General features: G+C 52.5%; 1 protein-coding gene and 1 long non-coding RNA gene across 8 annotated transcripts in view; one reads left to right on the forward strand and one right to left on the reverse strand.

The window, feature by feature from the left end:
* The window catches only part of Ntng2 (netrin G2), a 57,345-nt gene that overhangs the window by 17,592 nt on the left and 11,830 nt on the right, over positions 1 to 27,923 (reverse strand). For all 6 annotated transcript variants that reach the window (XM_060389785.1, XM_060389783.1, XM_021642445.2 and 3 more), the window contains exon 4: positions 14,340 to 14,983. In XM_060389785.1, the coding sequence (XP_060245768.1) occupies positions 14,340 to 14,983 (644 nt within the window). The remainder of the gene's footprint in view (positions 1 to 14,339; positions 14,984 to 27,923) is intronic.
* On the forward strand, positions 17,701 to 27,816 carry LOC132655864 (uncharacterized). 2 transcript variants are annotated; one of them, XR_009593774.1, is made up of 5 exons: positions 17,701 to 18,177; positions 19,180 to 19,639; positions 24,280 to 25,406; positions 27,298 to 27,414; positions 27,680 to 27,816. It is a non-coding gene; the product is annotated as an uncharacterized LOC132655864 (long non-coding RNA). The 2 variants fall into 2 exon arrangements; XR_009593775.1 differs by having other exon boundaries at positions 27,302 to 27,414.

Genomic DNA, 27,923 nt, shown 5'->3' on the forward strand with positions numbered 1-27,923 from the left:
GCAAGCATCCTCCTCCGTGGTTTCTGCTGTTTCCCATGACTGTGAGTGGGTTCTGGTTGGAGGTAATGTGTGAAATAATAAAGCCTTTACTTCATGCTTGGATTTCTCTTTTTAAAATCTTTTTAAAAAAGAGTTTTTTATTATGTATACAATGTTCTGTCTGCATGTACACCTGCATACCAGAAGAGGGCACCAGATCTCATTATAGATGGTAGTAAGCCACCATGTGGTTGCTGGGAATTGACTTCAGGATCTCTAGAAGAGCAGCCAGTGCTCTTAACCTCTAAGCCATCTCTCCAGGCCTTACATGGACGTCTCTTAATGATGAACTGTGACCTGGAAGCATAAGCCAAATAAATAATTTCCTTTAGGTGGCTTTAGTCTGAGTGCTTTATCACAGAAGGAAACCAGGACAGATGCTGTGATTGCGATGTTAACCATCAACCTGACAGGATCTAGAATCACCTAGGGCCTTTGGGTTGGGGGTTAATCTTATTCGCATTAGTTGAGGTGGGTGACCCGCCCACTGTGGGTGACGTCACCCCCTGGCTGGGACCCGGATAAAGGGAGCTGAGCTGTACCATGCATTCACCTTCATCTCTCTCTGCCTCCTGACCTTGGCTGTGGTGTGACCAGCTGCTTTAGGGGCTACCTTGACTTTCCTGCCATGGCAGTCTGCCCTCTTGAACTGTGGGTCAGGGTAAACCTTTCCTTCCTTAAGTACCTCTTGCCAGTGTGCTCTCAGAGCAGCAGAAGAGACACAAAGACAGATGTCTACCCTGTGTTTTTACACACACTGTCCTCCTGCAGCTGGCTTTGCCCTGTGAGCTCTCACTGCAGCTCTGAGGTACAGGGTGAAACAGGAAGAAGACAGCTCAGTCCTCCAGAGGCACAGAGGTGGATGCAGGTGCTAGCTGGCATGGCAGGTTCTTCCTCCAGGAATCCAGGGTCACAAAAATCTACATAAAAGAGGGTCTTATACTTAGCCTCTTTGGGCAAATATGCAATGGTGTCCTGACAACCCCAACAACCCAATTCCCAGGGCACATTAGTGCACCCAAGTCTCTACAAGCCCTTCAGGAAGGAAAGCTGTTTGACTTTGACATAAATTTGTCTGTAAAGTATATCTGACCTCTAAAGGTTTCATTTTTCCCTCTCCTTCTTCTGAATTCTTATTTAACACCCTGCTGAGCTAGCTGGGGAGGAACACCCAGTTGTAGAAAACCAGGAGTATACTCCACACCTCTGGCCCGAAAGGGGGATATTTTTAGACATTAGCTACGTAGAGAAAAGATTGCCATCAACTTTGGGTGATAACATTGACCTTGGCTTATTAAAAATGCATAACAGATCAGCTGGACCTGAGAAGCAGACTGTGTCCATGCTAACAGGAAAGCTGGCTGTTAGAGCCCAGCAGCCTGGGTGGCACAGGAGCAGAGTGACTTACCCAGGGCCATGCAGCAGGTCCCTCCCTAACCTTGGCTCTGCTCAGGCCCCATCCTGCCAGCCCCACCCCTGCATCCGGGTCTTAGCAGTGCTGTGAGGAACAGGAGAGCCCTGGCTGTAGTAAGGAAAGCTGTCCAAAGACTACTGGTCTACCCCATCCTGGCTAACAGCAGAGGCTCTTATTCCCCTGACTTCACAAGTAGGTCTGGATGGGGGTGGTGGTGGGGGACTTCACTAGCTCTCCTGGCTCTCCGCCTCTGTTTAGCCTGAGTTCTAACCTTGCTACCCTCTGGCCTCTGAATGTGTTGCTCCCTCTGCCTGGCCCCTGCTGCAAGGCTCTTGCCCCTTCTCCAAAGCTAACACTTGGAGGCAGAGGTGGCAAGTTGAACAACAATGTCAGTTCTTCAAGGGGGCATCTGTCAGCCATGTTTCCTATCAGCCTGCTATGCTTCAGTCACATCCCTTCAAAATGCCACCTTCAGAGTCACTCGCTATAGTAGGGTGCTTGTGGCAATTCAGGTTATGCAATTCAATGCATGAGGTTAAATGTTAAATGCAACTCTATTTACTCCTGGATACAAATGCAGGAAAAATGAAGCCTGTATCCAAACACTGGAGACATGTATTCATAAAGATACATGAAATGTAGCATATCCAGAGAATAGAGCATTATTCTGTCAAAAGAGGAAGGACATATTGGTTCATACTGCACCTGGATGAATCTTGAAAACAGGATGCTAAGCAAAATGAGCCAGACACAAGGTGTTAGTCAGTTCCCACTAGCTGTCCATAGAGACCAGCCTGCGCAAACATAAAGTAAATTAGTGGCGAGGTCTGGGTGGACGGGAGTGTGGGGGCTGTGGGCAGCAGGATTTTTCTCCTAGATGATGAAAATGTCCTGAAATTGCCAGGTGTACTGGCACACACTGTTAATCCCAGCACTCTGGAGGCAGGGTCGGGCAGATCTCTGAGAGTTCTAGGCCAGCCTGGTCTATACAGTGAGTTTCAGTCCAGTCAGGGCTACATGGAGAGACCCTATCTCAAGAGAGAGAGAGAAAGAGAGGAACAGAGACACAGACACGCTCGTGCACTCGCACACACGTGCATGTACACACACACACACAGAGACAGAGAGATTTGGTTTTTTGGGGGTTGTTTGTTTGAGATGGGGTTTCTGTCTATAGCTCTGGCTGTCCTGAATTGTTCTGTAGACTAGGCCGACCTCAAACTCAGAGATCAGCCTGCCTCTGCCTCGCAAGTGCTGGGATTAAAGGTCACCACCGCTTGGCTGAGAGGAATTCTTTTTTATGGTCTCGTATAACCCAGGCTACCCTTCAACTCCCTATGGAGCTGAGGTTGAAATTTGTAAATCACATTTATTTATTTTGTGTGGAGGTCAGAGAACAGCTTTCAAAAGTCCGTTTTCTCCTTTCACCATGTGCAGCCGAGGGATTGAACTCATGGCGTTAGACTTGATGGCAGTGGCAGCTCACCAGCCCTCTATGAATCTTAAAGGGCCCTGGAGCCCGCTTTAAATGGGTGCATGCATGGTACGTGAGCTCTGTCCAGCAGGGATGAAGCAAGTGATGAACAGGACACCTGTGGGTGAGTCACGTGAGTGATGGCAGCCCCAGAACAGGCTCAGTGGCAATGTCTGTTCCAGCAGACAAGTATTCTCTCCAGCCTTCAAAGGTCTGGCAAAGCCTGCGGGCCCTGGAGTTCCCACTTGGAGTGAGAACCAACCTGGGAACTCTTTTACACCCTTCCCCCAATATGAAACTTCCCAGAATTGGGGAGGCCACAGAAGTTCTGATGGCCGACAGCGGGCCAAAGGTAGTACCAGGCTGGAGTTCAGAAATCGGCCAGACCCACTGCCGCTCTGCTCCCCACGGCTGACCGCCCAGAGGCCCTAGGACCAAGGTAGCCACAGGGAGGCGCAGCAGTGGGCGTGGCTTCTGCCCAGCCCAGGTACACATGTTATCAGCCAATCTGGGTTTCCACTTGCTCATCTGTAGAAAGGGAGCACAAATGCCCTCTATGTCTGGGTTGTCATGGAGACCAGTAACGATGGCTACTCATGAGTAAACAAATGAGTGAAGGATTGATGGACAGGCAGCCGGTGCGTGTCCTGTGGTGCACACACACACATACAAAAGGCTGTCGTGACACAAAGCTCTCTGCACACAGTAGGTGTCCACACATAGGAGCTAGTTCCTTTCTCTTCCTTTCCCAGAGCCTGGGAGGTGGTAGCCCCTGATCCCTGGGTCCTGATGGCCACTTCCTGTTGTGGCCACAGCAAAGGATGCTGACCTATACCCTGCCTCATTTTCCTAATCTGTTAGGTACTGTAGAAGGTGGTGCATGAGAGTAATCCCGGTACTGAGGACATGGAAGCAGGAGGATCAGAAATTCAAGGTCATCCTCAGCGGCATACAGAGTTGGAGGCCAGCCTGGTCTACATAAGACCCTGCCAAGAAAGAGGGAGCAATTAAAAACACGTGTCCAGTGAACACTGGTTCCATTTCTGGCATCCAGGCAGGGGCCTGAGGTCTCACTGCCTGGCTCTCAGAAGTGCACCTGCCCACCCTAGACCCAGACACAGCCTTCCCCTAGCCCAGGCCTTGTCCTGTGATTTTCCTTCTCTAATCTAGAAGACCCTCGGGAGATGAGGTAGGGAAAATAAATAAGCAAGCATGTGAGTAGTTCAGAGCCCTGCTACCCACCAGCACCTGCATTATTAACCAAATCCAGAGAACACCCACAAGGCCTCACTCCTCCCCACCTGCCAAGGCCATCACTCAGGGGCTGGGGGGGGGCAGCAGAAGGCAATAGAGGAGCCATGCGGCCTGGCTTCTCTGCGTAGGACCTCCAGGTAGAGCTCAAGTCCAGACCCTGTGAGCAGCCCAGCCCCTGGCTGCGCTCTTGTTTCAGAAGCCTCTCCTTCATCCAGCAACCATTTCTCCCTAGGGTCTCTTAGTTGATCTTGACCTTGAGAAGCAGTTCATCAGGACACCATGGCCGGGCTGCCTTTCCCTACTGCTAAGTTCGTCTCAACTCAGCCATCAGAATAAATTATTTAATCATGAAGAAAGGGACAGTGTGGTGTGGGCCAGCCTGCAGGACCTGCCAGGAGCAGGTAGAATCACCATTCCCATCCTCACTGGTGGGGACTGGTGGGGGTGGGGGAGGGTGCTCTCTCGATGCTGACTCAGCAGCTCCCTTCTGGCTCAGACCTTGTGGTTGATTCCCTGGGTGACCTTGAAGAGTTATTTCTCTGAGTTTCAGTTTTGAAAGGAGTAGTTGAATCAGACCTTGGATTTTCAGTCTTGTCATTAAATTTTCCTCAGTGTTAACACACTGCCTGGCCACCTAGTAAGCTCTTGACTTCTGTAAGGAGAGGGGGGATGGAAGGAAGGTAGGAAGAGGAAGTTGGGGGGGGAAGAAGGAGGGAAGGAGTGGAGAGGTGTTAGGTGGGAGGAGAGAGGAGAAGTCTAAATCCTAGGCCCCCGTGCTGTTCAAACATGATGGCCAGTGTGTGGGTAGCCAGTGGCCTGTGGACCTGACAGCAGGCCACTGGGAGGAATTAGACTGGTCTGTACAGAGGGCTGGGCTCAGAAAAGTTAACATTTGCTATGGTTGACAGCCAACAAGCACCCAGGCCAGTGGGGTGAGAAAGCTGGGCCTTCCCAGTCTTTCCTGGTGGCCCCAGGGACCAGTCTCCATGTTTCAATGGCCAGTAGACCCCAGAGCAGATTTGACTGGCTTGAGGCCACTAGGGTCCCCTACAGAATAGAGGACATAGCTTCTAACCTCTTAAACCACTTCCACGTGGAGCCTGAGCCTGGGTAGATGACACAGACAGCAAATAAAGACACTGGTTGCTAACTGAGAGCTGTGAGGCATGCCTGTTTTTTTCCCTGCTAAACAAGACGCAGGAGGGTGGGTTGAGACAAAGGTTTGAGGCCAGGCTGGGCAACACGGGATGATTCCATGTAAAAAACAACAGCAACAACACAGGATTCGAAGTTGTATTTGAATTCCACATAAATAATGAATGGTTTGTTCACATAATTATATTCTGTGAGACCAAGCACTATTTCCTGTTCATCTAAAACTTGACTCTGAGGAGGCACCTTGTATTTCACGTGCCACCCTTGCTCCTGGGGTGGAGGCATGCCCTCTGCCCTGGCCTGTGCCTCCTTTTAGCTTCCTGTGGGTTTGCCTATCTCGTCCTTTTTCTGAAGTTGGTAAGTCCTGAGTCAACCCCTGGAGAACTAACAGTTCCAAGGCAGGGCCAGGCACCCCTCTTGGGGAAGGCACACACCAGACAAAACTAGCTCTCAGGACACGTGGCAAGCCCAGCTGGGTGCCTGACAGCCACATGGAGGACCGCAGGGACTCTGGCCTCTGCCAGGCCCAAGCATGCCCTGCCCAGCAGCGAGGGGTAGGCGAGGCCCAGGAGCTACCAGTAGGGGGCACCATCTGGGCCCCAGCCTGGCACCAGTGTGCCACAAAAATCGTGAGCAGGCCTTTCCCTCCTCTGGGCAAGAAGAGCGGGTGTTGGAGCGACTCCCAGACTGGAGGGCTGTGAAATGTAGGTCAGCTCCCAAGCCAGTGAGTGATGTCACCTGCTCCTTGGGGCAAAGAGGAGGCTGCAGGGAGTTTGGGTGAACATGGGACAAGGGGTGCTGGAGATGGGCAGGAGAGGGCCTCAGGGCTGGCTCGCCCCAAGGGCTGAGCACAGCTACATCTCTAAAGTGGGGGACTCATGTGGAAATCAGGGGAGAGCCCACCCTGTCTCCTTGTAGAACACTCACTGCAGGGAGGGCTCTGCATAACTGGTTCCCAAAGTCTGTTCTCTCCCCACTGCCCAGCTGTTGTCATAAGAAGGTCAGCTAAGGCCAGAATTAGGAGTTCTGGTCCTTTGGATAATAAAGTTGGAAGCAAAGCTAGTGTTTTGAGGTAGCCAGCGGTGCCTTCCTTCCTCTCACCAGGCAGAGCATTGCTCTTCGATTTGGGGAAAATATCACTGGGCCTTTTGTTATGACAAGGCAGAATCCAGTTCTACATTGGCTGGCATGGTGGCGGCTCTAGGGGATAAAGAGAAAGAGGTCATGAGGACACTTCTTCTTGAGGGACTCATAGGGTCTACAGGGAGCAGAGGTATGGCTAGGGTGGGCCTCAAGGTAGCATAGCAATTCCCACCTCTTCCCCAGCTTAAACACAGGCTAATGTGACCCATGACCTGTGGCCTTGGGCCCGTGGTGGGTGGAGAGGCTGAATCTTTGGTGGGCCTGTGATATTAGGGACAGGCCATCTGCACTTAAAGCAAGAGAAAGGTCAGGAGAGAAGCCAAAGGAGCCAAGTGGCCAGAGGGCATAACACGCCTTTGACCATGACCACAATGAACTGGAAGGAACTGGATGTCTAGCTAACTAGCTGGACAGAAATCCTAAGGTGGGGGAATTGTACCTGGCAGGGTCCAAAGGATGCTGCCAATCAAGACCTGAGCCCCCAGGAGAGAAGAGGTGAGGTTGAGCTGCAGGGCCACTGTGAGCAGAGCAGCTGGACGATGCCAAGGAAACATGGACAGATGCAGCTGCAGCTCCTCCCGGAGCTGATGGCTGGCAATTGAGTTTATTGGCTAAATCAAATTCGGCCTTCTGTGCGAGCCCTTTTCTATTAAGTGCCCTGATATACATCACCCCTGCAGGTCCACTGATAAACCCGTTACCCATTAGGGAGCCAGACGAAGCCTCCCAAGCTCAGGTGACAAAATACCAAGGACTCCCTGCCACTGCCAAGGACTCCTTCCCTCAGCACAGTGTGTGTCAATGCGAGCGAACCTGCGGGTTCCCAGATAATGAACCCGCCTTGAGCCACTTCCTCTGGGACAACCCTTAACTGTCTCCCTACCTCTGTGTTGCTTTCCCCTCCACGACCTCAAGGTTTCCTTCCCACACTCTGTCTCCTCTCTTTAACACAGGATCGTGTTCATACAGTGCACCCATACACACACACACACACACACACACACACACACACACACACCAACCACATGCACTAAGTAAATAAATAAGAGAATGTAAAGCAGACACCAGATAATCTGTCCAGGGATTGTCCAGATGTTTGGGGGTCAGGGGTCTTTTTTATATGAGTTCCATGGGGGCCCTTTCCTGAGTAGACTTCACATGCAAACTCTAAGAACACATTTCTTGGAGTCTTCAGACCCTCTGCCCTCCTAAGAGCTCACAGATGCAAGTAGAAGACCCTCTGACTTTCTGCCACCCAGGGCCCCTCCTGATTGCCCATGACACCTGATGCTGATTCCTACTCCCCAGAGGCCTGAGCACTTTACAAGCCTTCAGGGACAAGTTCATGTAAACCTCACAGCCACTGTCGCCATTCTACAGAGGTGGGAAGGACAGATAGGTTAGGACTCTTGTTCTAACTGCTCACACCTGAGACTAGAAGTTTATCTGGACAGTACAGTGTGAGAGGCCAGCTATCCACTCACCCATCTCCTTTCATCTACCTCTTTATCTATCTGTTCACCCAGCCATCTATCTATCTACCCATCCACCCATCAATTACCATCATCCATCCATCATCCATCCATCCACCCATCCATCCATCCATCCATCCATCCATATATTCTCGTTTTTGTGTGGTTCTGAGGATAGACTACACACACACACATACACTATACGTGTGTGTGTGTGTGTGTGTGTGGAGAGAGAGAGAGAGAGAAAGAGAGAGAGAGAGAGAGAGAGAGAGAGAGAGAGAGAGAGAGAGAGAGAGAGAAAAGATTCTATTACCAAGCCCAGGTTGGCCTTAAACCCAGAATCCTTCCTCCTTTGTCTCCTGATGCTAGGGCTGCAGAGCTGCGTCACTACACACTGCTTTTTCCTTTTATAAGATGAAATAATATTCCACCACATGTATAGACTACCTTGCATTTACCTATCTCTCTCCTGAAAGACGCTTGGGCTGTTTGCATCATTGGCTATGGTGAGCCTGCTGATGTAACCAGGTATGTAGGCACATGTTTGAACCTTGCTTTAGAGTTTTTTTTGGGTGGATCAGAATGGGAATCACTGGGTCACATGTTAATTCTCTATTCAGCATTTTAAGGATCCATCATACTATTCTCACCACAGCTGGGCCATTTCACATTCCTGTGAGCAAAGATTGTTCTGTGTCTTCACCAACACTTAGGAGTCTCTGTTTTCCTCATCATAGCCCTCTAATGGGTACATGCAGCATTTATTTTTCTTTTCTTCCTCTTCCTCCTCCTTTTTTTTTCTTCTTGAGATAAGGTTTCTCTACATAGCCCTGGCTGTCCTGGAACTCACTATGTAGCTCACGCTATCCTGAATTCACAGGTACTTGCCTTCCTCTGCCTCCCAAGTACAGGGATGAAGGGCGTGTGCCGCCATGCTCAGCCTTTCTCCTCTTTATTTGAGACAGTGCCTCACTATGTAGACCATGCTGGCCTCAAACTCACAAAGATCCACTGCTCTGCCTCCTGAGTGCTGGGACTAAAGTCACCTGCTACCACACCCAGCCCTCACCCATTTCCCAATCTCTAGGCCTCAGTTTACCATTTATGTAATGAGGTCAAGGATCTCCCTGGGGCAGCCTCAATGAAGAAGCCCCAGGAAGGTGTCAGGAGGGCCTAGCCTTTGGGGCTTGCTCTGTACGTGGCGGTCACTATTGCTGAGGGACAGCTCCATCGTCTGCAGCCTCCCAGGATTCTCTTCCAACCCGTGTTTGCTGCAGGGAGTCAAGGAGGACCAAGGCATGGGTGAGTAGAAAGGCTCCTTCCCTCCATGCTCCCTCACCCTGCCTGCTCTGGCAGAGGTTTTCTTCTCTCTGTCATTTCTATTCTTGTCCTGTGACTGCATCTCCAGTTACTGGCGATCAATAGGGACAGGAGGTTTATGAAAAAGACAGGGAGGCAAGAGAGGGGGCAGGGTCAAGGGAGGAGAAGTCTAGGGTGGGTGTGGCCCGGTGCCCTCAGTGAGAGCTGCCCACCAAGCTCAGTAAAGACCCTGGGACTAAGCAGGTCCCCTCTTTCTCAAAGGTTTTGGACCCCTCCAGGGCAAAAGAGGGCAGAACACAGCCAACACCTGGCACTAAGCATGCTGAGCAGAGAGCCCATTCTTTTTCTGCCCCTGGCTCATAAAGGCCCAGTATGGCAGGTTCCTTGGAGCCTATAAGAGTTTTCTGGGTAGAAAAAATTGTCTCCAGGATAAGACCTAGCAGTGGGAATTGGGTGGGTTCCCTTTGACTCCCAAACCTGGTGGGAAACAGCCCTCCGTCAGCCCTCCTGAGTGCCTATGTGGCTCCTGTCACAGCTTCAAGGGGGCCCTGGGGATGGCAGCGCTGCACTGCAGGGTATCTTGTTTCAGGCGGACAGGGCTTCCAGAGACTTTGGAAGGCGATGCTGGTTCTTAAAGAGCAAGAGGTTTCACACAGGTGTCTGCTGAGTGTCTTTCCCCATTCTGCTGCTGGGAAGCAAGGGGCTGGCTGGCTGCATTTCTCCACGGGCTACCTTCTTCCCTACTGCTTCTGTGATGACATTGTCTCCCGAGGCTTCCCAGGCCTGGAATCCATGACCTGGGCTGGGTGTGACCAGGACATCTTACCCAGCAGCCCTGTCCTTGCCCCTGCCTCCCTTCTCTCCTGCCACCTGAGTGAAGGAAGGGGACACACTATAAAGCCATCATTTCATCAACAGCCCTACGCCCTGGAGAGATTACTTCTCTGGCTCCGTATTGCAGATGAGGAAACTGAGGCGCGGGCAGATTTCCATTTGGCAGCTCATTTCCTAGAGTTCTCCCTCCCCAGCTCACTGGAAGGACTTTGCAAGTATAATGCTTTCTGGACCTCTCTGACAGCTGCTAGGCAGAAGCCGATTCATGATGGGTCTTATAAGACTCCCCTGGAAATTTAGGGTGAAGCTTGGGCTGCTGGGACAGGCTGTGTGTCCCTGCTCCACAGGAGCCTGGATGATCTCATTCCTCCTCCAATTCAGCTTTTGGCCCAGATTCCCTGCAGTTTAAAGCCAGCCTCTCCTGCCCAGACTCTGTACCTGAGCTCCCCCACATGCAGGAGAAAATAGCTCCCACCTCCTTCCAGCCTTCCAGGAATGGGCCCCTGGGAACGGGGCTGCAGGAAGGCAGAACCCCCAGGGTGCTGCTGGCTGGATTTCACTCTTAGTTACCGATGCAATTCTTCTGTTGCAGCCCTGCTCACCCTGTGTGCCCATTTGTATTAGCTCCTTATGCCCTGAGACCCCAGCAGGTGCCCTGCCATCCTGACCCTGCCCTCCTGCCCATCTGGGCCCTCTTCAGAGTTGTCATTGCTGACGTGTGCAGAGCACGGAACCACCAATGGAACAAAGAACTCTCGACTTGGGAGAGGAGGTGAGGGCGCTTCCTTGTACATACTCCTACAGGGATGAGGTCAGAGGTAGGATGGGAACCTAGCAGTCCAGGAGGCCAGAGCCTCACTACAGAAAGTTGTGTGAGGCTTGCTTGACCTTGGATGAGTCTGACCTAGGATCCTGGTTGGCTGACATTTAGTTCAGCTGAGATGACAGGAGCCGAAAGCAGCACTGAACCTGCAGGTGAGCTCCGGGGCTGGGTTGGGGGAGAGGGGGCGATCAAGGCAGCTTGACCAGTGCTCCAACCTGGGCTTATGGGCTCTCACACCAACAGCTCCTTGGTGGGGCTTGTTTGCTGTTATTTTGTCACAGGTCACAGGAGGAGGCAGGTGCCATGGAGTGAGGAAGCCCCAGAACCTGAGACCACTGGGAACTTCAGGGGCTTCCTCTGTTGGCTCCCACACTTGCCTTGTGCCATCTAACTAGACCTAACTAATCAATAACCAAGCTCCTGCCTTCCTGCCAACCAGCCACCTGAGGAGTACTTATTCTGTTAATTGCTTACCACACTTTTGCTGCCACGACAGAGAATCCCTGTGCCCACAAAGGCTGGCTGCCAAAGGAGTGCTGGAACTGCCCTGCCACCTCACCACCCTGACACCCTGCCTTAGAGACAGTGGTTTCCAGTGGCCCCAGTCTTGTCACAGATGGAAAAGAGAAGACTAGAGGGGGGGGGCTTGAACCTCATGTTACAAGAGAGGTGGCTGTTATCCTGCTGGGGCTAAAGGTGCACTCTGTCCTGACTGCCACGCTCATGGGAAGGAGCCCACAGCCCGCTGAGGAGAGGAGGCTCCTTGTAGCAGTGGACACAAAAAACAGGCCAGGGTCCTGAGGGCCTGGGGACCTGGCTGCTGCCTGGTCCCTACCTGGATGCTCAGCTCTAAAATGCGTGGGCCCATGGTTCCTACTACAGTGCTTTTGGTATGTTAATCGACAGCGTGGCAACTTGTGGAATCACCTGTGTGACAGGCCTCTGGGCATACCTGTGTGTGAACTATCTTTTTGTTTTGTTTTTTAAGACAAGGTCTCTCTGTTGGCATGGTGGCACACACCTCTAATTCCAATACTCAGGGAGGCAGAGGCAGGTGGATCTATGTGAGTTCAAGGCCAGTCAGGTCTACAAAGTGAGTCCAGGATAGCCAAGGCTACACAGAGAAACCCTGTCTCAAAAAAAAAAACAAAACCAAAAAAACCAAAAACAACAACAAAAAAACAACCCAAAAAACAAACAACAACAACAACAAAAACCAACCAAAGAAAAAAAAAGACAAGATCTTTCTGTAGCCCTGGCTGTCCTGAAACTCCCTATATAGACCAGGCTGGCCACCACCTTACAGAGACCCACCTGCCTTTGCCTCCTGACTGCTGGGTGTTTGCCACCATGGCCACCTGTGGGAATTATCTTGGTTTTGTCACTCGAGCTGGCTGACAAGCATGAGTGACAACCACTCCTTGCCTGGGTTCCTAGACTGTGTGAGTGGAGAAGGGTTGTTGAGGGGCAGCCTGTACTCATTGCCCTTGGCAAGGAGCCCCCAACCGGGGGGTCATAAGATACAGCAGCGGTTCTCAACCTGTGGGTCACGACCCCTTTAGGGGCTGAACAACCTTTCCACAGGGTCACCTAAGACCAGCGGAAAAGACAGATATTTATTTACATCATGATTCATAACAGTAGCAAGATCACAGTTATGAAGTAGCAAGGAAAATAACTTTGTGGTTGGGGGCCACCACAACATGGGGAAGTGTATTGAAGGATCACGGCATTAGAAGGCTGAGAGTCACTGACACTCTCCACCATGATGGCTCTCCTTTGAGCCCAGATAAACCCTTTCTTCCTTAGGTTGCTTTTGTCAGAGTATTTCAAAATCTTTTCAGATTTATTTATTTTTACGTGTATAGATGCTTTGACTCCATGTATGTATGTGTCCGTGAAGGTCAGAAGAGGGCCCCAGATCCCCTGGAACTGGAGTTATGGGTGGTTGTGAGTCACTGTGCACCTGCTGGGAACCAAACCTGGGTCCTCTTGCAAGAGCCATGCGTGTGCTTAACTGCTGAGCCATCTCTCCAGCTCCTTCTCAGGACATTTATTACAGTAACAGGAAAAGAAATGAAGACAGCGGCCATCTTTGAGATGGCTTCCAGTGCATTCCGCATCTGAAATGAGCTGTTCCAAGTGGGTGAGGGCTATAAATCACAGGTACCCACAGCACACTCGGCAAGTGTCCTGCTGCCAGTTTTCAACCCGACTCCATGTCCTGACTGGCTCACATCTGTCTCCATCCCTGGATCCACACAGCATCAACATGAAGGACATGCAGACACAAGCTGCAGTAAAGAGTGCCACCCCATCCCTCTGGGCCACACACTCCAGGCGAGGGGAGGTGGTTGGCTCCGGGCTTTCCCCACTCCACACCCCCACACCCTAAGGTGGCACGGGGTGTGGTGAAGGGGAAGAAATGGTGCAAATACAGTCCATGTGTGTAAATTTCTCAAAAAACCAAAACCAAAATAACAGCAATAAGAAAAACCACCAAAATCAGACACAAGGGCTGGCTAGTGGCTTTTCCCCATGTCGGGCAGCACACAGCCTGCTATGGAGAGACATAGAAAGGCCCCAGTGGGGCTCCAGGGTCTCGTTTTATCCCTGCTATGCCTCAACACCCCCAGGCCCCACATTGCCCTGTCAGCCTGCTCCAGCCCCCTGGTGCCATTCCTTTAGCTAGTACTCATTTTATTCCGTTTTTAAGAAGCACGTGTTGCGTGTTGGGCATGGCTGTGAGCCCTTTGCCAAGTCTGACTCATGTAAGCACCCCAAAGTCCAGAAGGAAGCATATTCAGCTTTCCCGTTCTACAGGTGGCTTGGGAGTGAGGACCTCTCACAAAGCCCGCACACCATCTATTCATCAACAAACTCCCCAGACGCTGCAGAACCTTCTGCCCTTCCAGGCATCCAGCACCCACGCTCCCCCTGGCAAAACTTGGGTATCTTGACTGCACAGGCAGCCCTTTGATGTAGCACCAGGTGACATCTAAGGCAGGTGGCTTTCTTGAAACGAGGTGGCATCTTGAGAACAAGGTAGTATCTAGGTATCAGGTTGACACGAACATTCCAGGAATCAAGTGACAATCCAGGTATCAGGAGACATCCAGGTGCCAGGTGGCATCCCAGGAACGAGGCGATCTCTAGGTACCCAGGTGACATCCGGGTGCCAGGTGGCATCCCAGATGTCAGATAACACCCCCAGGAAATAGGGAACATTCTTAGAGCCAGGTGACATCCAGGTAAAAGATGACATCTCTAGAACCAGGTGACATTTCGAATATCACATAACATTCCTCAAAACCAGGTATCCCTAGAAACAGGTGACTTCCAGATACCAGGTGACAACACTCCAGAAAACAGCTCCATCCCACTCGACATCCCAGTGGCCCCGGGCCTTACCTGCCGATGACTTCTATGTTGGAGATGGCGTAGAAGTACTTGTAGAGGTTTTCTCGCTGCACGTAGGTGCCCCCCAGCGCAGGGCGCAGCAGCCGCATGCGTAGGTCAGTGAAGGTGAAGAACTCCTTGAGGCCCTTGGCGCTCTCCAGCCTCGTGTACAGGTTGTCCATGTTGCGCAGGTCAGGGCCGGCAAAGATGGCGAAGCGGTCCCTTACCTCAAAGCGCACATGCTTCTCTTTCTTGGACCCTGCCCAGCGTGAGTACTCCTCCGTGCAGAGCACCCGGTGGGCGCTGGAGGGTGACATGTCTCGGGCCCTGCGGGCGGACATGCCAAAGGCCTCCATGCAGTCCTCTGCATAGAACTGGTAGGGCTGCCAGGTGCGGCCATTGTCCAGGGACTTCTCGAGGACCATGACCGTGGGCCGGCCATACTCAAAAGTCATTACCACGTCATCTGTCAGCTCCACGCTCTTGTTCCATGAGAGGGTAATGTTGGCCTCCAGCGGACTGGGGTAGCGACTCCACGTGACGCTTTGCCAGTAGGTGGCCAGTCCCTCATCTTCCCTGTCAAACATAAGCCGGGGTGGGTGGGCCAGGTCGGGGTTGGAGGCGTCACACTCATTACTGCACAGGTAGGGGTTCTCCTGCAAAGGAAGAGAGCCTGTCAGGAAGTAGATGCCGGTCCCTGGGAAGGGCCTGCGGTGTGCTTGTCCTGTGCCTAGACATTGTTAGCCATCACCAAGCCCCGGATGCAGGATGCAGGAAGTACCTGTCCCACGCAGAGAGCAGGGTGCATGATAATTAAGACAACAGGGGTGGGGTGGGCAGAAAGCTGGCTCTGAGGTATTCTGCACTTTCTGCCCTGCGTTCTGCAAACCCATAACTGCTCTAGATGGTAGGCCTATTAATTAACAAACAACAAACCCTGCCACTGTCAGCCTCGCCCCGCTCCAGTCCACACAGCCACTTTGATGAATATTTCAGGTGTCTGTGCAGAGACAAAGTAGCTTGGATCTGAGTTAAAAAAACCTCTCACTCTCTAATGAGCCATGGGGCCCCTGAGGGGGGTGGCCACAATGCTACCCTCCTCTGCCCCCCCACTGCAGTCAGCCACTGGCCACAGACTTTGATCCTCCACAGTACAGGGCTGGTGCCCAGGCTGCCTAGGGCTGCTCAGTGGGGACAGCTAGCCCAGGGGGTCACTAAGGCAGGACCCACAAAGCTATTTTGACTGCCCAAAATAGCTCTGTCCTTGGTGCCCTGTGATGCCCACCCCACCTGCCTCGTTCAGCTGATGGCTGGACCAGAAACCGTGGGGTACAAGAAATTTCTCACCAGTCCAGCAGCTTACTGAGTAGAGTGGGAAAAGGGGCCTAGGGAAGGCAAGACAAACCCAGGCCTTCTCAGGGGGAAATAGAGGTGCTTCTGAGAGGAAAGCAAGCCCTCTCTACACCCCTCCCCCCTCCTTCTCATCTTCCCTGTTCTCCCCTGTTCTCTCCCTTCTGTTTTCCTCCTTTCCATGCCCCCTTCTTTCCTCCTCCAGGCTTCTATGCTTACAACCACAGTGACAAAGGAGGAGCTTCTTGCTACTGTCATGCTGACTCTGGGCCACAGCTTGTCTGCGGAGCTGTTGTCCTGAATGGGAAGAGCCTGACTGACCTCAGAGGCTCCATGACAAGCAGAGGCCATGCCCAGGGACCAGGGGAAGGCCACAGGCTGCTGCTGGCTGACCCCGAGGTCACCCCTACACCCTCTGCTACAGGTAGAATGAAGGACAAGCAGAGCCCAGGGCAGAGTGTGCTGGCTTGTGCACTGGAAGTGGAATGGCAGACACACACTTAGAGTTTGTACATGAACGAGGGAGCTGGTGCACAGCTCAGGCTGTGCTGTCAGGCTGGGTGCTCTCCCAACCCCTTCCTCCTACTGCCCTGGGCCTCATCTGGGCCTCAACTGTGTCCCCTCAAATTCATATGTTAATGCCTAACCCACAGTAACCTCAAAAGGCGGCTATCTCTATTCTGACACAGTCTTTAAGACAAAGAGTTGAAGGAAGCCCTCCCGAAAAGGCCCCTGTATAAGCAGAGAAAAGGGGCACTCATAGAAACCCCAGGGCCATATGCTCACACACAGGTAGGAAGGGTCATGAGACACAGATGGAGGTGACTACACCCACTATGAGGAATGCAGTTGCAGGAGGAGACACACCAGCAGCACCTAGATCTTGAACCCATGAGACAGTAAATGTTTTTGCTGAAGATGTCAGCTCCTGGCAGGTTCAACCCAGTGAGCCAAGTGGAAGGCATGTTGCTGACCCTGGGTTTTCCAGGGTGTCCTCAGGGACATTCTTTGGGCCTCTTCTATAAACTTTTTCTTTCTTTCTTTTTTTTTTACCCTACCTCAGTTACCTCCAAAAACCTGTCCTTTCCCTGGCCACCAGGTCCCCTGATAAATTTATTAATGTCCAGCCATCTTAGAGTGACTGTCAATACTCATGTCACACACACATCCCCCAGCCCAGTTATTGTGAGTCACCATATTCCACCTTTTTCCTGGATCCCTTTCCAGACCCCTGCCTTACCTACCCCCAGCCTGCTACTGGTCCTTGGGCTAGAGGGTGGGGGACACAGCGTCCCTCAAAGCCATCGACTGCTCCTGACCTCCTATCACTCAGAAGATGGACACAAAGACTCTGCCAGGGGCTGGGGACTCCAGTTTGATTAAGGATCCATGCTGCCCAGCCTGCAGGGCCTGCCAGCCCTCTGCCCCAGCCCCTGGGAAGCAGATGGTGAGACACTAATGAATCAGCCGGGGTATTTACCAGCCTCATGCTGGCGGCAGAGAGGGCTTTGCCAGCCACAAGCACAGCAAATAATCCCAAGCCAGTCCAGACCTCCCAGCTTCTTCTCTCTTCCTCCCACCTCACGATCTCAGATTCCTGTATCACCAAGGAGGCACAGGCGGTGTCCACACTGAGCCAACTCTTTCTGAATATACATTTGCTCAGGCCCTGGCTTGCTTTCCATGAAGAATTCTAGGGGCGTTCTAGCCGGCCCTGCCCCCACCCGAGTGGGACAGCAGAGGACAGCGGGAGGCAACAGTGGCTCTGCCAGCCTTCTGGGTCTCTAGCTTCCATGACTACAGAGCAGATTAAGTGTTAATGAAAAGAGCCAAATGAAGTGCCCTGGCAAGGACAGCCGACGTCAGGAGAGTTTTGCTCACACTTCTGTCTTGCAGAAGGGAACTCAGGCTAAGTGCTGATGCTATCAAAACCAGAACTTATTTCTCTGGCCATTTAATGATTAACACCCCAAAACAAAAGAAGTGCACACACCCCTGATTTTAAAAGCCTTGGTAGGAGAGAGCCTAAGGTACTTGGGGCATGGTTCAGTCTGTAAAGTGCTTGCCACAGGGACTTAAGTTTGAGCCTCAAAGCCATGTTAAAAAGCCAAGTGACCTGACCAGCTTTGGCATTGGGTGAGCTACCAGGGCAATGCTACAGAGCTGGCCCTCATGGTGGGGGTGCTGGACAGCTGGTGGGATGACCATCTCAGCTACCTTCCAGGCCCAGATCCAGAGCTTTGAGTTGGCCCACCCCAACATCTACCCCACCCATGAACTCCTGGAGCGTGTGAAACTTTGGATCTGCAGGATCTCCACAATGCAGGGCAACAACAGGATGATGAGAAGAGTCCCCCTGAGGATCCAGTATTGATAGGGTAACAGAAACCACAGGCCTCGAACCAGACCACTGACTCGCTGCAATGAACATTTGTAAGAAGAGATGTGTGGACGAAAGGGTGTACTGTGTGACACAGTGTGACACGTCTCAGTTTCCATGGTGAGATTTTTTCTTTTGTGGGGGAGGGCAGAGGGAGAATGTGAAGGGACGGGAAGATGAGTAGGATTGGGGTGCACGATGTGAACACCACAGAGAATCGTTGAAAGGTTAAAGAGGCCAGGTGAGGTGGTGCACTGAGAGCTCTAGCTGGCGGCTGGGGGAGGAGTACCACGGGCCAGCCAGCCAGCTGAGCTGAACTGCTACGTTCTAGACCAACGAGACACCTTGCTTCAAAACTGAGGTGTACTAAGAAATGACACCTAAGGTTGACCTCTGGCCTCCATTCATATATGCACACAAAAACATGAACACGCATACACAAAAACATGAACACGCATACACAAAAAGCCCCGAAGTTCCGCCCACCCTACTGCAGTCACCTATCACATACATTTCTCAGTTTCCAGGCGCCCTCTGTACACCAAATCTGGGTTAGAACTCTCTGTTTAAGAATCTGGGGCCATTTCCCTGTCCTGTGTTCTGTGATATGAGAAACCCAGGTAATGTCACTACACCATAGTGACAGTTTTACATGCCCAATTTGTGCATGTCAGATGACTGGGAGCGGGGGGAGGTGGATGCTGGGAGATGCTGGGATCCTGGGGACTCCGAGACACAGGCTTGAACACAGGATGCTTTAGTGACAGCTACCCCAGAGGAGCTCAGTGATGGCTGGGCCAGGGGCAGATGCTGTTCCTACCTACGGTCTTCACTGAGTATATAGCAGACCGATGTCACTGTCCCTGGATACGATGGGACTGACCTTGGAGAATCCTGGGGAATCTGAGCTCAGCATCTCTGCAGTTCTCCTGTTTCCACACCCCCAGAGAAGCCACTTGGCACGTAGGCAGTGCAGCAGCCCTGGGCCAGCAGCACAGGCACGGGGTGGGGTGGGGCGGGGAGATAGAGAGACACGACAAGCTTCTTGCGAAGTCTCTAAATGGGACAGTCGGCAGAGAGCATTTTTGTTTCTTTAATGATTTTACTTTTCTGTTATTTCAGGGCAGGTCCTGCCCTGAAAACATGCTGGGAGGTAAACATGCTGGGCAAGCTCCAGGTGAAAAGCATGCTGGGACAGGAAGTGAACTGCTGTGGAGAAGACCAACCCTCATCCATGAAGGTTCAGCCATGTGATTCTTCAGACCCCTAACCAAGAAGTCCTCACAGGCCTCTCAGGGCTTAAGCAGCCTCTAATGGACGGTGAATTCCCTGAGGGCAGCAACCCTGCTTGTCTCTGTCCTCACTGTGGCCTCAGCCCCTAGTGCCCTCTGAGGACTCAGGCAGTCTTGGAGGAATGAATGAAAGCCCAGGGAGGAGCTGTTCATGGTGGCACACACCTTTAATCCCAGCGCTTGGGAGGCAGAGCAGGAGGACCTCTGTGAGCTTGAGGCCTTCCTAGTCTACATAGGGAATTCCAGGCCAGCCAGGACTACACAGTGAGACCCTGTCTGGGTACCACAAGGTGAGTGTGTAATGTGTGCCCAGGGATGTTGGGTGTAGAAAGGGCATCCAACGCTGGGCCGCCATGCATGTACCTGCCCCAGTCCAGTAGCACAATTATCCCTCTGCTTCCCAGGGGAGCAGATTCTCTAGTGCCCAATACCCAGCTCTAAGACAAGTCAGGGAACTGCCATTTACCCAAGAGTGAAAGGACATAGCCGCCCCCAGCCCGAGCCACACACCCGTACCCAGGAGGCAGACAGCCCGTGTTTTTGCCACTGGGTGTGTGGGCAGGCCCTGAACAGTTCAGCAGCTGATGGATTCTTTTTGAACTTGGCTGCTGAGCTGTCAGCCTCATGAGGGGGAAGGGGCTGGAGATAGTCTCTGTGTCCCAGGTGGCAGGCAGGAGACTCCCAAGGAGTAACCCAGGCTAAGTGGAGCTGAGATGAGGGGGAACACAACACCAGCTTCTAGTCTTACAAAGACTTGGGACTCAGGGGTGAAGTGAAGGTGCCGGGGTGGAGGACCTGAAAGGCAGCCAAGTCAGCTTTTCCCTTCTCCTTGGACTTGGGAAAAAACTGTCCTAGCCTGGACAGGCTGGAAAGCAATAAACCCACTGACTTCTTGGGTGCATTGCGCTTAACACCAGTGACATGTAACCCTGGCTTGGGCCTGGCTCTAGCTGTACCTCAGTTTCCCTGTTCAGGAAACTCCTCCCAATTCAGCAGGAGTAGACAGCCCAGCTGTACCACCTCTACCTTAACGTCTCAAATTCTTCATACTCCTTATTCTCCTTGCTGCTTGGGGTGGATGGAAAAGAGCCACGCCCTCCTCCCCTGTGGCAGGGAGAAAGCCAAGTGCCGGGGGAATTTGCCCTAACAAATTATTTCCTGTTTCTTGGTAAGAAAAGTTGCAGTGGGGATGAATTATTAACGAGGCGGAAACGGAGCTTGTGTTTGCTGCTGGTCCTAATTCGGGCTGCCCTGCATCCCTCCCTCCCTCCTCCCCGTCTGGCTAGCTCTCTGTATCCTTCTGTGGCTTCATTGGTTCCTCCCATCTTCTTCCTCTGCTCCAGTCGACAGCAAGGCCACCTGCCTCACTCTCCCGAATCAGCAGAAACCCACTCAGAGAGGCAGCCGTCCAGGGAGACTTACTCTGTGGGGGCAGTTCTCCAAAGCCCTATCAATTATTTCCCACCCATGCTGGGCCTGATCCTCGATCCTTTGCCTAGCAGAGTGCCATCTAGAGCCTTCGTGACTGCCCTCTTCCCCCAGACCCTGCCTCAGCGGTTGTGTCTTAGGTGGAGGTCTGCTCTGGACCCAGCATCTCAGGCCACCTCCCAAGCCTGACCTGGCTTTAGCTAGGATCAGCAGAACACTTCTTGGTCCTTCACCCGGAGGCCTTTCATTTCGAACCTGCCCACCATTGTCTTCTTTCTGGAGCCTTCTATGTGCAAGAGTAAAGTCCAGGAGAGCAGGGGCCAGGAAGCCCCGTGTTATGTGGCCCTTTCCAGCAGTTGCTTCACGCAGCAGCAATGATCAACCAAGCAGGGACTCTCACCACCTGAGTCATGGGAGTCACATCCAGCTAGAACTGTGGGTCCAAGCCGGGGCTGAGCACGCCAACCCCAAGGCCCTTGGTCTGTTTGGGGATGCCTTTCTCCCTCAACAGCCCTTCAGAGTACCTCGGGACACCGGGTTGTGCGTGTGGCCGAGACGTCCAGGATATGGCCTGCAGGGTCAGGTGGGAAGCCAGACCCTGTTCAGATGGGCCCTGCCTGTGGGGACACAGCCCCGGCATGGCTGGCTTTCTCCGTCAGCAGAGCAGCCACAGGAGTGAGGGCGAGAGTTTTGCCAAGGCAGTGACTACATGAGGGCTAATCTCTCCAAGAACTCAAAATTGTCTTTAAAAAAAAAAAAAGGCTCCATTCTGCTTTGCCCTGGGCATATGTGAATTCTTCCCACAGCCAGACTTCCAGGAATGTTTGCGGTGGGAAACTCTTTCCCAGTTCTGAAGCGTGCCTGGCTGCCAGCCTTATAGCCCCCACACGCCGTGAATGCGCTCCAGGCCCTCAGCGCACCACCTCCCAAGCAGACACATGCGGGCCCCTGCCTCAGAAGAGGGTGACTCCTCTACATTTGCATACATCTAGACACAGGGTGCTCACTACCACAAAGAGGCACCCGTTCCTAACTGGGCTGCTCTATGCTTAAAGACTTTGGCTGTCTCTTTTACCTGCTCCACAATGTCTGTTTCAGGACCCCCTTTTGGGTGCTATTTTCCCTCCTTAGGCCATCAACATATCAACATTTTCCAGTTCACTAGATGAAGGTGAGGGAGGGGCCCCATGCAACCAAGCTTGAGCCCCCAGACTTTCTCTTACATAGGGTCTTGCATATCTCAGCTGGCCCCAAACACCCTATCTAGCTCAGGCTGACCCTTGACTCATGGTCCTCTGGCCTCCTCTACTTCTTGAGTGCTGGGATGACAGGTGTGTGCCAGCATGCCTAGTCCACGCAGTATAGGGGATTGAACCCGGGAGCTTGTGCATCTTCGGAGACCTGTCCCTCAGCTGTCCAAGGCTGTCCCTTCTTCACCAGGAGCCCAGCTCCTCAGTGCTTTTGTGCATCCACCCCCAGCTCCTCAGTGCTTTTGTGCAGCTGTCCCCACCTGTGGCATCACCTGAGCTCATACTCAGGGTGGTTTGTCCTCCTACCCACCTCACTCCCCACCTCACTCTCCACCACACTGCCCACCAAAACACTTCAACATTTTTACTTAATTATTTTTTTAAAAACAAGTAAATGAAAGGAAAGAAAGAGCAGTGAGAGGAGGAAAGAAAGGAAGAGAGAGACAGAGGAAGAGCTAGGGTGGGACTAGGGCTTGGAGAAGAGGAAGGCGCGGGTAAAGTGCATTATTGATTGAAGTCTTAGAAAATGCTTAGAGGGTAGGAAAAGAGTCCCGTTCTTTAAAAGCTTGTGCAAGGCGTAAGCTGGACGCAGGCAGCCTTCCCAGAGCGGGCCTATTCTGCTGACATGAATATTTCATCACGAAGGAAAAAGGCAGGCTGCAAGGATTCCAGCACAGGGTGGGGCGAGGGCAGGGCATCATGGCCCCTCCACATAGCCCTGGGCCTTGAAGGCCTGGCCATTCCACCTGCTGGTGGCAGTTGCCCTGGGATAGGGTGATAGGGCCTTAGCTGGGACCTGAGACATAGGTAGCCAAAGGGCAAGGCGCCCAGAGGGGCAGCATACCTACTCATCACTGACTAACTGGAAATGCTGCCGCAGCCCCTGTCCTGTCCCCACAGGAGACATCACTAGCGCCCCCACCGCACCCTACCCCCAGCCTCCAGGCCCCTTGTGTAAAGTGATGAAGTGTATGTCATGTCTTCCCTAGCCTTAGAACCTAGGATTCTCACAAGCCCAAGCCTTGGCCCCTAGACCTGCCCATCTCCCCCAACACAGTTCACCTCTGCTCTCCAGCCTCTCTCAGCTGCTCCCTTTTGTGGGGTGGAAGGTGCATGTGTCTCTGTGCGTGTTTGTGGGTGTGTGCATGTGGTGGAATGTGTGTGTGTGTGTCTGTGTGAGAGGACAACTTCACGTGTCACTCTTAGTACACCTTCCACCTTTTCTCTGCGATGTCTCTCATTGGCCTTGAAATCACCAAATAGTCTAGGATTGCTGGCCAGTGAGCCTTACGTCTTGCCGTGAGCCTCAGGCACCCACCCATCCTGCCTCCGCACAGCCAGGATCACAGGCACTGAGGGAGTTCTGGGGATCAAGCCCAAGCCCTTCCACTTACTTGGCAAGCACTTTCCTGATTGAGCCACCCCACCAGCTCCTCAGCTTCCTTTCTCAGGCTAGGAAGCTTCTATCTGTAGGCTCTATCCAGCGGCAGGCATCTGAATAAGTACGCCTCCCCAAGGACACCTCCCTAGCTCCATCCATCCGTTTGTACACTTGACCCCAGTCCCACAGAGTGGATAGTCTGTGTGACCTCGTCAGAGTGCACTGGGGAGACTGGGCAGAGTGCGCCACATACAATGCCCTCAGGGCTGCAGAGAGGGAGCCTTTTCAGGGGTCCCCTCTCTGGGTCCTCACTAGCCAGAAAAAGGTCTTAGGAGTGACTCAGCACCCAAACAGATTGGAGTGGTCTCTGCAAGGAGCTGTGGGTGGTTTTCTACTGCTCTTTGGGGAGTTGAGGTGGGGCATACCTGGACAGCTTGCTCTCTAGGTGAAGTCTCAAGTCAGGGCAGAAGTGGCGAGATTGGGCCAGAAGGTACAGATTTATTCTTTCACTCATTCATCAGCTACTTGTCAGCCATTTGAATGCCACTCTGGAGAAGCAGCTTCCGACTTTGTCCATGAGGACAAAAGGAAGGATACATAACAATGTTCATATGTCTTAAGTTCAGAGATCTACTCAGTGGTGGGGGTGTGGGGCATGGGGGGGGGAGCAAAGCAACCTTCTAGCCAACCAATCAAGCAGCCAGTTAGCTAACCAATAAAACAATCAGCCAACTAATCAAGAAACCAGCTAACCAACAAACCAATTAGTCATCCAGCCAAATGAACAGCGTGAGAGTTAATCTTCACCATGAACTTAGGGCAACTTGAGGTCGCCTAGGAGGTACACTTCTGAGCATGTCTGTGTTTTCAGGAGATGTAACAGAAGAAGGAAGCCCCACGTTCCTCACCAACCATGCCATGAGCTTTGGTCCCAGTTGCAGAGTGAGAATTGAATTGAGCACCAGCATTCCTCTCTCTGCTCCTGACTTCACACTTGCCACCATGGCTCCTCAACCATGACGACTGTACCCTCAAACTGGGGTCCCAAGTATGCTTCTTTTGTCAGTTATTTTGTTCCACGCAACCAATACACCAAACAAAGAAAGTCTGATGCACGCGGCTGGTTTGGGAGGCCGATGGTTCGTCAGACCGGGACTGGCTGTGAAGCCGGTGACATCCTCTGCTGCCTCTGTCATCTCACAGGGGCCAGGTGCTCGCCCACACCTTTGCTAGCTCAGGCATGTGGAGCCAGGGAAATTGCCTATGACTTGAGCTCCCTGTATGGTACTAGCACCAAGTCCTGCAGGAGATATGGCGGGAACAGAGGGTGCCTGAGGCGGAGGGGCAGGCAAAGGGCCGGGCTTCGATGGTGTACGACGCTGCAGGGAGTGTTGAGATGATGGGTACATCTGCCTCAGGGCTAGCCAGGGCTTACAGGAAATAAGGTCAAATGGAAGGCAAGAACCAGAGGTCAGTGGACAGCTGCAAGTTCCTGGAAGGCAAAACTCGGATGAGGCAGGAGGAACCAGAGTGTGGAGAATGACAGATTTGGGAGCACTCTCTAAGGCTGGGAGTCACAGCCTGGTTCCCGAAGCCCACGTGGGCGGGATCCCTGCAGCTGATGGAAGGAAGGCCTTTGAGAGCCGAGGCAGATGCGGTGTTCTTTGCTGCTCTGGCCTCTGAATTAAAGAAAGCCAGATGCCCAAGGCTTTGGGATACAGGACAGCCTCTGGGAGGACTTTATCCAGCAGTGGCTCTCAGACTTGCCTACACAGAGCTCACCTGTAGGGTCTTCATGAGCCTGGACAGTGGACTTCCTCAGAGTGGAGGGCATGTGTGGGGATGGGGGCTGTGACAAGCTCTCCAGGAGTCCCCACGCAGGACATGAAGAAACCCCTGTGTGCTGTGAGGAGGGCTGCCTCCCGGTCCTTACCTGCTCTGTTGTTCTGGTCACTGCTACCCACATGTCCCTGGAGCCCTTAGAAGATCACTCCAACGGTAAGGAGATGAGGGGTAAGAGGACGAGAGCACAGACGCTCTCGCCCACCTCACAGTGGAGGTGCTGCTCCCTTTAAGACTTGGGAATACCCATGCCTAAAGCACAGATGTCTGGGGCTTTCCTGGGCACTGGACAGCTTATAACTCTTGAGAAAGTTCTGGAGCGCCAAAGGGAGGTTACTGCCTCCATACTGAGATGGTGGAAAGGCTTCCCATCTTGAAGCAGGCAGTGGTATCAATGGGACAGTCTGTCTTTCAACCTTCCTCATTCTCAAACCTTTCCCCAGGCTGAGAGGATCCCACGCACTTGGGGAACTCAGGTGAGCAGGCAGGCAGAATTGGCCGGTGCCAGACAGCCAGGCCCGGAGCACCCTTTCTCGACCGCCACTCCCTGAACCCTCTATTTTTAGGTCCATTACTGTCTACTGGTGGATACAGTTTCACCACTCCATCCCCAGAAAGACAGATCAGATTCCTCTAACCAAAGCCACCTCGCTTTTGCTGGAGCTGGTGCGTGGGAGATTGCATGCTTCCAAATAGACACAGAGCAAATGAGTTATCAAATAAGTGGATTAGCAGGCTCCATCTCGGCTCAAGATCAGTGGGAGGGAAAACACAGCATCACTCCTCCTCAGCCTCCTTCCCCCAGGGCTGATGGGGACTCTGCTCACCCAGCACACATGCATGAACACACACACAGATGACAGCTACCTCCATCTCCTTCTCCTTCTGAGAAACTCAGAGAGACTCCCATCGGCCGTGTAGCCTGGGTAGACACTGAGGTCTAGGCATTCCAGCATGCTTGGAGCTGTTGTGAGCTTGGGCAAGTAACTAAACCTCTCTGACTCTGAGATTGCTCACATTTAAAATAAGGTGTTCCCATAAATCCTACTGCGTTTTCTGTGTAGATTCAGTTTATGTTAACTGCTTAGCATACACTAGGCACTCAATAAATGTGGCTCTGATGAGATGAAACCAAGATCTCTGAATATCAATCAAGAAGATACAGCCCCCTGATTCTGCCCTGGTAAGCGGAATCCTCTTGCGTTACGTCACTGGCCACTGGGTCCACAGGTGGCCCAGAGGCTGCCCCACATAGGAAGTGCCCACGTGGTTTGCATGTGCACACATGAATGTTTGCACACACTCCCTACAGACTGTTCCCAAAGCCCTACAGACTCTTCGAGGGTTTTTGTGTCCCTGTAAGTCAGGGCTTTGCTGCTAAGACAAAAGCCAGTTTCTGCCTTTGGTCCTCCTAGGTCATGCCTGGGAGGACGCTGCTCTTCTCTTGTTCATCAGTGGGCAGGATGGAGGAAGTCAGGAGTGCAGGGGAGCTCAGGGGCTCACACACAGACCCCTTCATTTGGGAGGGGGTAGAAAGGTTGCCCAGCTATTGCAGAGGGCAGACCTGTCCCCAAGGAGCTGGCCCAAACACAGTATCTGCCACACAGCTGTCGGTAAAGGGTCAGGACTGGGGGAAAACGTTGTTTCCCTCAGCACCTCTGACCCCCCTCCTGCTGCCAACTGCCTTGTGATCCCCCAGAGGGAGGGGAATCTGCAGCTTCCCTGTAGGTTCCTCTCCTAGCCTCCTCTTCACCTTTGCACAGGAACGGACCATGTGTCTGGTGGTGGGGATGTACAGGGTCTTGGTTCATTTCCACTTATTTCCCTGGTCAGTGCTTCCAGTCAAGTGGACAAATGGCTTGGCAGCAGGAGGGAGAGGGAATGGGGGCTGAGGAGATCTGAAACGTCCCTAGAGACGTAAGACAAACTGCACTGGATCTTCCTCACAGGAGGGGCAGTTCTACACACACACACACACACACACACCCTGCCAGGGTTTGGATCTGGTTTTCTAAATGGGAGTTCAATTTTAGTCTCTTCCTACCAGCCAGGTCTCTGCAGCTGACCACTGTCACAGCCATTCAGACCTGTGCTACCAAAGAGCTTGGTGGAGATGGTGGACAAGGCTCTGAGGAGGCTTCTGGCTTTGGCTGTGCAACTCTGGGTAAGTGTTTCTACCTCTGTAACTGTCCCCTTCCTCATCTGGGTAACAATTTTATGGGATGAAAAAGTTCATCCAGTTGGGAAATAGCCACACTATGCATGGTGCCATGGGAGATGGGTCGGTATGTGGCAAAGGAAGGATGCATCCTCAGGATCCTACTTCAAGGACCCTCAAAGGTGCTGACGTCAGTGATCACGTATGTTCCTTCCACCACCGTCTCCTGCCTCTGCCTGACCTTACGCCCTCATGGTACTGCTTGCTACAGGAGAACCATTGCTGACAGGGCCAAGAGTGAGAGCTCGGTCTCCTTGTGTCTCCAAGACCCAGCTCTGAAAGGTGCCTCTGGTGACAGGTGACAGTTTGTGACCCATGTGAGTATATAGAAGCAGCTTCAGCCTATGTCCCCTGTCTTCTACCATGCATCTTCACATAAGATCAAATCTAGGCTGTGAATGGGAAGATGGAGGCCTAGGGTGGACAGCCTTGTGCCCTCCAGGGCTTGGGCTTCA

This window comes from Meriones unguiculatus, chromosome 8 (assembly GCF_030254825.1).
Source record: "Meriones unguiculatus strain TT.TT164.6M chromosome 8, Bangor_MerUng_6.1, whole genome shotgun sequence".
NCBI classification, from domain to species: Eukaryota; Metazoa; Chordata; class Mammalia; order Rodentia; family Muridae; genus Meriones; species Meriones unguiculatus.